General features: G+C 67.3%; 2 protein-coding genes across 5 annotated transcripts in view; both read right to left on the reverse strand.

Annotated features, from left to right (window-relative positions):
* The window catches only part of HGFAC (HGF activator), a 7,650-nt gene extending 3,599 nt beyond the window's left edge, over positions 1-4,051 (reverse strand). The window contains exons 1-11 of one of the 4 annotated variants that reach the window (XM_045289496.1): positions 3,677-4,051; positions 3,059-3,245; positions 2,890-2,986; positions 2,700-2,782; positions 2,133-2,255; positions 1,830-1,961; positions 1,620-1,730; positions 1,363-1,537; positions 1,039-1,124; positions 599-668; positions 192-450 (exon numbers count right to left, since the gene is read on the reverse strand). In XM_045289496.1, coding sequence (XP_045145431.1) covers positions 192-450; positions 599-668; positions 1,039-1,124; positions 1,363-1,537; positions 1,620-1,730; positions 1,830-1,961; positions 2,133-2,255; positions 2,700-2,782; positions 2,890-2,986; positions 3,059-3,245; positions 3,677-3,787 — 1,434 coding nt within the window. In that variant the 5' untranslated portion in view covers positions 3,788-4,051. The remainder of the gene's footprint in view (positions 1-191; positions 451-598; positions 669-1,038; positions 1,125-1,362; positions 1,538-1,619; positions 1,731-1,829; positions 1,962-2,132; positions 2,256-2,699; positions 2,783-2,889; positions 2,987-3,058; positions 3,246-3,676) is intronic. The other 3 variants (XM_045289494.1, XM_004715094.2, XM_045289495.1) reach the window with 3 other exon arrangements.
* Positions 4,052-5,124: 1,073 nt separating this feature from the next.
* The window catches only part of RGS12 (regulator of G protein signaling 12), a 14,313-nt gene continuing 10,100 nt past the window's right edge, over positions 5,125-9,337 (reverse strand). Inside the window, exon 14 of the mRNA XM_045289532.1 lies at positions 5,125-5,724. Coding sequence (XP_045145467.1) covers positions 5,513-5,724 — 212 coding nt within the window. The 3' untranslated portion in view covers positions 5,125-5,512. The remainder of the gene's footprint in view (positions 5,725-9,337) is intronic.

Genomic DNA, 9,337 nt, shown 5'->3' on the forward strand with positions numbered 1-9,337 from the left:
AGGTTGGATGTGTGGGTGAGGGAGTGGATGAGGTGGTGGACACAGGCAGGTGGTAGTCCGGTGAGTAGGTAGGTGGGTGAGAGGACACTGGATATGTGTGTGGGTAGATGAATGCATGGATAGGTGGGCGAATGGGGTGGGTGGGTGATGGGCATGTGGAGGAAGGCGAGTGGGGGGGGGCAGGAGACCACCTGTTGGAGAAGCAGTGGGCAGCAGACACCACCCAGCACGAGTGGATGAGGCTGCCGGCACAGAAGCTGTCCCCGATGTAGAGAGCAGCCAGCCAGGGGTGGGACCCAGGCAGGGCGGCCGAGCCCCCGATGATTCGGGGCCGCAGGAAAGTCCTCTTCTTGTGCCTCCGGCCACAGGTCTTGCGCGCACCCCCTGGGGGCTCCGGTAGGGCCAGCAGCACCCCAGGGCTGGAGGGGGGCTGGTTCCTGGACAGGGTTTCTGGGAGCACAGGTCTGGGGTCACACACATGCACAGCACAGCCAGGCCTCCTCCGCAAAGCCCGGTCCCCAGATACAGAAGCAGCCCAGAGGGACCCACTGACCCTGCTACCCACCCTTCCCAAGTTCCTCTGTCTCACTGGCCCCACCTTGCCCCCCAGCCCTGGACGCAGGCTGCTGGTCCAGCTGTCCTTACAGGCATGCGTTTCTTCTCTGAACCTGTTTCCAATGGGAAGAGCTCTACCTACGTACAGAACTTGTGGGGGTCAGAGAGGCCAGCCTGGTGCACTTGTGCACCTGTCAGAGAGGCCAGCCTGTCCACCACCTCATGGAGGGGGGGCGCTGCTCGAGACCCATTAACGGCTGAGGCCGGGACAGGAGACAGGGCCTCAGGGGTCCAGGCCTCAGGGCCGTCCTGCCTCCCACCCACCTCAGGAGCTATCCTGAGGGTTGGACTGCAGATGGCCCCGACCACCAAGGCCTGCTGCCTGACGCCCACCCTTGGGTGGGGCAGTAGTCCCAGGAGGCCAGGCGTGGCGAGGGTGGGGAGAGCTGGTGGGGCCTGGGTGCAGGGGGCGGCGCCACCCACCACAGGCCACCAGGTTGCAGTACTCCCAGGAGAGCACGCTGTCCTTGATCGCATAGCACCAGGGCCTCTCGTCCTTGTCGGGGTTCCTGGAGGGGTGCAGAGGGGGCAAGGTGGGACCGGGAGGGGCGTTGGGTCAGGCGCGCTGCACCCCAGGAATAAGCACCGGCTGACCGGACTCCACCCAGTCAAATTCCCTGTCCAGCCCTAGGGACCTGGGACTGGACACCTGCGGGGCTGAGGGCCCGTCCCGAGTGGGAGGGGCCCCCGGGGCCCGCCCCCCGCAGGCGGACCGCTGCAGGCGGCCCCGCCCCGTGGGGTACTGACCGGCAGTAGGCGTGGGGGCCCAGGCCCAGGAACGCTGCGGCGCTCACAGAGTCCACGTGCAGCTCCTGGAAGAGCAGGTCCGAGTTCCAAGCCAGGCAACTCAGGCCCGAGGCGGTGGTGCTGGCCAAGCCGCGGTACTCCGTCCCGTTGCCCTGGAAACAGCGCTGGGCGGGCACTGAGGACGGGTTAGCCCGAGGTTGAGGTTGGCGTTGCGCACCCCTCCCTGCCAACCCCACCCCGGGTCTGTGGCCACTCACCGGTGTTGCAGAGTCGGCCGGCAAAGCCCGGCGGGCAGGTGCACACGGTGGTCCCCGTGGCCTCGACCAGATGGCACGTACCCCCGTTGAGGCAGGGGCTGCTCACGCAAGCTGGGACACGGGGTGTGATGGGGTCAGGCCCGGGGATCCAGCACCCAGAATCCACCTTGCATCCGATCTTCCCCACGCTGGACCTCTGGCTGCGCTTACCTGTGTGCCACGCATCCGAGCACCGCACTTGGCCCTTGGCACAGACGCACTGCTCCACCCGACCCTGCCGCACGTGGGCCCAGCGCTCGCCGTCCTCCAGGTACTCTAAGCGCGTCTCATCGAAGCACTTCTCTAAGGGCAGAAGTGGGCCACTCGCCCCACCCACAGAGTGCAAACCCCACCCACAGGTCCCTGGACCCATACAAAGCCCACTTCTCACCTGCCCACAGGCCCTTGGGCCTCAAACTGCCTTCAGCTCACCTGCTCACAGGCCCCTGGACCCTGCACGGCTCCCGTCCTCACCTTGGCTGCAGTCCTGGCCTGTGAAGGCCACCGGGCAGGAGCACAGGTAGGACGTGGTATCCTGGGCACTGAAGCAGGACCCCCCATTGAGGCAGGGCCTGGAGGCACAGGGGTCCAAGGGGCCTGGGGGAGCCAGAAGGGCATGAGGGCCCAGACAGAGCCCCACCTCTTGGCCTCAGGGTCTGACCCTGGACCTCCAGCCCCTGGGTTCCCCGGGGTGCAAACCCCTCCCGGGAGGATGTAGTCCAACCTTCCTGCTCGCTGGGGCTTCTTCCCAGGATCTGCAGCCAGCGGGGGCGGGGGTCTGGCCGCCCATGCACAGTCAGGTGGCAGGAGCCCCCCCACCCACCACGCTGCAAACCCCACTGGGCCCCATCCCAGAAGCCCGTGATCCCCGCGGTCAAACATTTGGCCCAAACGGCTGCACTGCCCAGCCTGGCCACCAGGTGGCAGCGAGGCCCCACCAATGGGGTGTCCCCAAGTCTCCACGCCCCGTCGTCCCCGCCCACCCCGGCCCACTGCCCCGCCACCCTCCCGCTCCCCCCAGGCCCGGCGCCCGGCACCCACCTGGGGCCCCCGGAGGCGTAGTGGCTGGGGGTGCACAGTAGCCCCAGGCCCGGTCCCGGTCATAGTTATGAGTGGTGGCGCACCTAGGGCAAGGCCTGTGCTGACGGGGGTCCCAGCCCCGCATCTGCCCGCCCGGACGCCCCGGCACTGACCACCACGCCAGCCAGGCTCCCCGCTCCCCAGCACGCACCACTTCCTGCGGGCGCCGCCCTCGGACGTGCAGGCGCGGTGCACACGGCCGCCGTACCGGAAGGGGAATCGGCATGGCTGGCCATCCTCCGTGAGCACTGGGAGAGGGGGTCAGGGTCAGCGGTCAGCACCCGGCACTCTGACCACCACCCCTGGGAGCCCCGGCCCACCTAGGCCCTCAGTGCTGCCAGAGATGGTGCCCCCGGGGGTGGGGGTAAGCCCCGCCCCGAGGGACTGGGCTGAGCCGGGCGCTGGGCTCTGCGATGCCACCTTTGTCCCAGGGAACGCAGGGGAGACTGAAGTCGTGGGAGGCCCGGCGGGCGCTGTGGTGTTGAATTCTGGGGGCTCCGGATGGTTCTAGGGGAGGCGAGAGAGCTGGGCTGGGCCAGGCTGCTGGGAAGCCCCCTGCCCTATGGAGGAGGCCCTCGGCCCGCTGACTTGCTGCCCCCCACCCAGTCTCCACTGCAGGCCCCAGGCCTTGGGAAAGGATGGGGGCTCTGCCCGCCTCCCAGCACCCTTCCCCCAGTTGGCCCTGTCTTCTATCAGAATCAGATCCTGGGGTGGCCCCACCCCCACACTCACACTTGGACTGGAGACTGAGGGCACTGGACTCCCAGAGCAGCACAGGCCGAGCTACCCAGGGGCGGGCCACCTATGGTCAGGCTGGACCCTGGGGGCCCTCAGCACACCCACCTCCACCCTAGAGGGCCAGTTACCCTGAGTGGGCCCCTTAGGGCCCCTGCTTCCCACAGGCCCATGGACCTGAGTGGGCAAGGGGTCACACTCACCCCACCAGCCTGGTGCTGGGCCCCTCCGGATGCCAGCAGCAGCAGCAACAGCAAGAGAACACATGGCCCAGGCGGGGGGCAGTGGCAGGGGACCCAGATCTGGTGCCCCATGGCTCCTCCTGGGCCAGCAAAGGGCAGGGTGGCTGGACAGAGTGGCCAGGGCAGCAGGGGTCAAGGCCACTGGGCAATGATTAACCCAGCAGGACAGACTGGGGTCTGGGCGTCTCGGCAACCTGCTCCTAGTGTCTGCTTGGCCACAGGGCAGAGGCCGGCTTGTCCTGCTGCTGCCCAGTGCCACAGGCGTGGACACAAGCTCACCACGAGGTCCCTTGCTACGTTCCCCGGAGCAGAGCTTGGGGTAGGGTCCGTGGCAGCCCCTGTGATGATTAAGGGTCCCTGTTCCGGCTTTGTGCCTCTCCACCGGGGACCCCTGTCCCTCTTCTGCCCATGCAGACACCACTCACAGGAATCCCCCAGCCCCATTATAGCCAGAAGAAGGACTCAGTGCCATCCAACCAGCCCATGACCCCACCCACCCCACCCCAGGGCCATGAAGGTCTTCGGGTACACACTTGCCAGCTGGGGTGCAGCCGCCGTGCGCAAGACTCGGGGCTGCAGGCAGAGGGCCCCTATCAGTAGCTGGGGTGGGGTGACCCCCTATATGCCTGGGGCAGTGGGCTGAAGACACCCATCCGTCGCTGGGTCTGAGGTGCCCCCATGTGTGACTGGGGCTGAAGTCAGGGTGCACCCCCCACCCCGTGTGATTCAGGCTGCGGTGAGGTCAGCAACCTGGCTGCCCTGTGGCCTCACTGGGTCCCGCACCCTCTCTGTTCGACTGCTCCTGGCCCCGCTCCCTGAGGTCCTGGTATCCCAGATTGTAGGTCCAGCTCTGGGCAGCGTGGCTGAGTCACACTTTTTCCTTTCTGGTGCCCTTTAACCCCTGGCCCAGCCCCTCAGAGCAGGAGGGGCTCTTGCCAAGCAGGGCCCTTGACAGCTCATGGTTCAGGGGGTGAAGAGTGGGGGACACCTCTCTGAGTGGTGACACTGAGCCACCCCACCCCCCACAGCATGGGCCCCAGAGGCGGCCTCACCCCATCCTCCATGCCAGGGCCACCCTGTTCCTGATGGCCCGGTGTCCTGACGGGACACCTCCACCTCCCCCGACCACCCAGCCTTTACCCGGGGCTCCCAGGCCACCTGTGAGAATCCTGGCCGTCACTGCTACTCTCGTCGGGCGCTGGCCACTGCAGGGCAAGCTCAGCCGGGCCTCTGGGTTTGTACCCCCGCACCCTCCCATGCACGCCACTCCCGGACCACCCTCAAGGCAGGGGGCAGTTCAGTCGCCAGAGCCCCCACCTCTGGCCAGCGATTCCACCACCAGACCACTGTCCAGGCAAAAGGCCCAGTTCCCGGCCACCATGTGGTCAGGGACACACTGTAGGGTCACATGTCCCCACCCCCTGCCCCTGGAATGGGGGGCCACGAGCGGGGGGCAGAGGAAGGTATGGGCGTGCCTGGGTGGGTTCATTGGGGATGTGAGGGCAAAGAATGGGACCCTCACCCTTCCTGGGCTCTCCTCCTGGGCCCATAACCCGGTCCAGGGCACGGAGAGCATGCCAGGCACCCCCGCTACCCCAAGCCTGGCACCCAGGACCCCAGCCAAAGTCACATGCTCTGTGGGTCCTCAATATGCTTTACTGACAGTGCTGGGGGTGCCTGTGCGCCACCCCCCTCCCGCTTGGCCCTGGCCAGCCTCAGAAGTCCTGGGGACAGAGGTCTTTGGGATGCCTCGGCTGCCGGTGGCCTCCCTTGTGTCCAGTTGCGGGGCCAGGGGACTCAAACAAAGGTGGCATGGTGTTTGGGGGGCTTCCCTGGGGCAGGTGCCAGGACGGGGGCTTCTGGCTCTAAGGGCCCGCCAGCCCAGGACCGCCCAGGGCCCGCCTGGGCCTCGGGGACACTGCTGTCCCGGGTGGGCGCTGGGCTGGTGACGCAGTCCACATCGAAGGTCCTCCTGACCAGGGGTCCATGGCTGCTGTGGGCCCCTCGTCCTGTAGTAGAAGGGAGGGCTGTCACCGAGGGCCCCCAGCCCCTGACCACTGCCTACCCCCTCGGGGCCTCAGGCTGGGGACTGTCGCCAGCAGGTCTGCACCCGAGGGAGGGTCCCCAGGCCTGGCTGCAGACATCTGGGAGCCTTGGGGCCCAGACATGGCTGTCTGGATGGGCTGTGGGTGGCCACACCGGGCCCTCGGTCCTGGTCTGCGCTGGGCTCTGTCCTCCCAGCTCAGACTGGCCATGCCGTCCTCTCTGCCCGTGCCTCCCTGCCACGCTATCCTTATCCCTGGGGGCCTCCTCCAGGCAGAGCCAGGGACTCTGGGGTGCTCCCCCTGCAGGGCAGTGGACGTAGGGCTGGCTTCACACCAGAAGGGCCCGCATGAGGGGGAGGGCAGCTGGGAAGGCGGTGAGGGGGGTGAACCCGGGATGATGGCAGATGGGGAGGGGGGCGTCAGTCGGCTGCCAGGAGGGGTGGGCAGATAGAGAGAAGGCTGCTTGCACTGGTGAACCTGGCCCCATCCCGGGCTCTCTGACCCCCACTCCCCACCTGATGCTGAGGTGGGCAGACAAGAGCCCTCAGACTGGGCTCCCAGGCACCCTGCCTGGCTGCCCTCAGGCCTGGGGCCCAGAGCAGAGAGAGACCCCCAGGGATCCCCGGGGTGGGCCTGCCTGGTGGTCAGGGGCAGCCCTTGGTATCCGAGGTGAGGGAGCGCCCATCCAGTGCAGTGGGGATGCTGTGGGGAGCCCTTGAGCCGGGGCCCTCAGGGGAGGCCCCTGCCCTTTCTGCAGGGGGTGAGCAGCTCACCTCTCCAGTTCCCGCCCCAGGCAACTGATGCCCACCATGCCATCGATACAGGCTTCTGGGTGCTAGCAAGCCACATGCTTCCCAGGGAGATGGGGGTTGACATTGGGGGCAGGAGCTGGGGCGTCTGCAGGACCCAACAGCTAAGCAAGGGCGCAGTTCTGGGGGCTCCCGATGTCCCTCCAGCCAGCCCTTCTTCCTTCAGTGTCTCTGGAAAGGTCTCTGAGACCCCAGGGCTGCAGGGAGGGAAAGGGAGGGGCAGGGCTTGTGCCCCAGTTCAGACGTCCTGCTCTGGGTGGGCTAGTTGGGATGCCCTGGGAGGGAGGGGGCTACCCCAGCGCTCCCTCCTTGCCAAGTCGGAACCTGCTCCCCTAACACTGGGCCACTTCCTCGCTGGGCCAGGATTGCCACCCAGGGGCCTCCTCCTGGGGGACTCTGAGGAGCCACCCAAGGGCCTGGCCTCCTGACCCTCGGCACTCCATGCCTCTCCCCGAGCCCTCAGACAGCCTGGACACACGGACTGGGTGCTGCCCCCAGTTCTGCCTACCTGGCTGTCCACTGGCCCTCGGCCGCCCCTGCCATCACTGACGAAGCCACCCCCGAGCTCACCACCCAGGAAGCTTTGCGGCCCCCCACCACCACCTCTGGCCGCCCTACGAACATGGTACTGCCCGGCTCCGATGGAGCCAGGCGTGTGGTGGGTGTGGGCTCACTCCTCTCCAGCCCGCCCACTGGGGTCCTGCATGGGGACAGACGGTGGCACTGACTGGGGTCTTCAACATTCCCCTGTACACATGCTCAGCTGGCTCTTGGCCAGACGCCATGGGACCCTAGTTGGGACCCTCCTCGCTACCCCAGAGTATGTGGATATAGGGGGCTGGGGGAGACGGCCTTGAGGGCACAGGTGTGGGCCCGGGTGGTCTGCATGGGGTGGGAGATGAACGGTGCCCTCCAGCAGACACCCTGGAGGGTGCAGAGTGGGCATGTGAGGAGCAGGAATGGGGTGTGTGGCGGGAGGGGGCGCGTCAGGGATGGTGGCAGAGGTGGGGGTGAGGGCAGTGGGGATGGGGGGACCAGGACGCAGGAGGCCCTGCAGGCTGGGGGGGCCAAGGCGCCTTGGGGCTGGGAGGAGGCCTGCACCCTGCCAGCTGGCCAGGCCTTGGGGATGTGGGCTGGGGGGGTCTGGGAGGAGGGCCTGTCATGTGTGCTTGCCGGGCTGTCAGGGTGTGAAGAGGGAGAGGGCACTATCCTGGCCACCCGCCGGAGAGCAGTCCCCTCTGTGGGGGCCCCGACTCCATCCACACAGCAGCATCCCCCTTCCCTTCCTCCTGCCAAGGTTGGGGAATACGGGGTTTGGCGGGGGGGCGGGGGAGCAGGGTGCAGGAACCTGAGTCGAGCAGGGGTCCGAGTGAGGGTGGGTGCTGCCCCGGGCTGGGGGACCAGCACCCACGAGGGGAGGCCATGCTCTGGCTGCGGGGGCCGGGGGTGCAGATCCCAGGTATTGGTGTTGCCTACAGGGCAGGTCTGGAGTCTGTCTTTGAGAGCCTGTGCCACAGGTGGGGGGGACATGCCCCCAGGGGCCGGCTCTACCTGCTGCCCCTGTATGTCTCTGCCCCCTGTCCTGGGGGAGCCCTGTTCTGGCCCCAGGCCTTCAGCTAATGCCCGGCCCCCGGCACCCTCTGGGAGGGCTTCCTGCCTGCCTGCTCTCTGGGAGGACGAGGGAGTTGGGTGGTGACCCCCCAACCCTGTGACACTCTCCCAGGATCAGGTGCATCTGGCAGCTCGCCACACCATCAGGCCTACAGCCCAGAGCACCCCTACTCCGTTCCCTGCGCTGGACAGTGGGACCGGTCAGTCAGTGTTGGCGTGGCCACGTTCCTCTCCTTCCTTTCCGGCTCCTTGCAGGGCGGGGTCCTGGCCAGGCCCTGCTCAGCCCACCCACAGCACCACCCTGACCCTAGCACACAGGTGTCCAGAGGGAGTGGGGCCAGACAGAGCAGACAGAGAAGGAGGCGGAGGGCGGGCAGGGGTCCCTGCGGGGGCCCCCTCCGCATGCTGGGGGGAGCTTGGTGGAGGGACAGCGTCCCGAGTGGGGAAGAAAGAAGAGTGACAGGCGGGAGCAGTGACGAGCTGGAGTTTATTTCTCGAGGAGGACAGACTCAGGCGGGCGCGACAGGGCCACAGCACCCACAGAGCAGCCGCAGAGGGGCGGAGCCGCAGGCTGGTGGCCCCCAGAGGACAGACAGAGGGGCGGATGATGGATGGATGGCATGCAGGTCGGGCTGCCTGGGACTGACCCCCAGCATGGGTGGTCCGAACACTCTGAGTGCAGCTTGTCCACCAGGAAGAACGTGCTTCCCACCAGCTAAGGGGGCAGCTCTGAGAAGCCCCCAAGACCAGGGAGCAGGACTTGGGAGCCACAGTGTGTGTGTGGGTACGCACACAGAAGCTGTCACCGCATGGTCACAGCGAGCACTGTGTGTGTGTACACGTGTGTGTGCCTGTGATGTCTGTGTATGTGAGTGTGGTCCTCCTGACCAGGGGTCCATGGCTGCTGTGGGCCCCTCGTCCTGTAGTAGAAGGGAGGGCTGTCACCGAGGGCCCCCAGCCCCTGACCACTGCCTACCCCCTCGGGGCCTCAGGCTGGGGACTGTCGCCAGCAGGTCTGCACCCGAGGGAGGGTCCCCAGGCCTGGCTGCAGACATCTGGGAGCCTTGGGGCCCAGACATGGCTGTCTGGATGGGCTGTGGGTGGCCACACCGGGCCCTCGGTCCTGGTCTGCGCTGGGCTCTGTCCTCCCAGCTCAG

This window comes from Echinops telfairi, unplaced genomic scaffold (assembly GCF_000313985.2).
Source record: "Echinops telfairi isolate 266 unplaced genomic scaffold, ASM31398v2 ScPeMD7_28;HRSCAF=97, whole genome shotgun sequence".
In the NCBI taxonomy this organism is placed as follows: domain Eukaryota; kingdom Metazoa; phylum Chordata; class Mammalia; order Afrosoricida; family Tenrecidae; genus Echinops; species Echinops telfairi.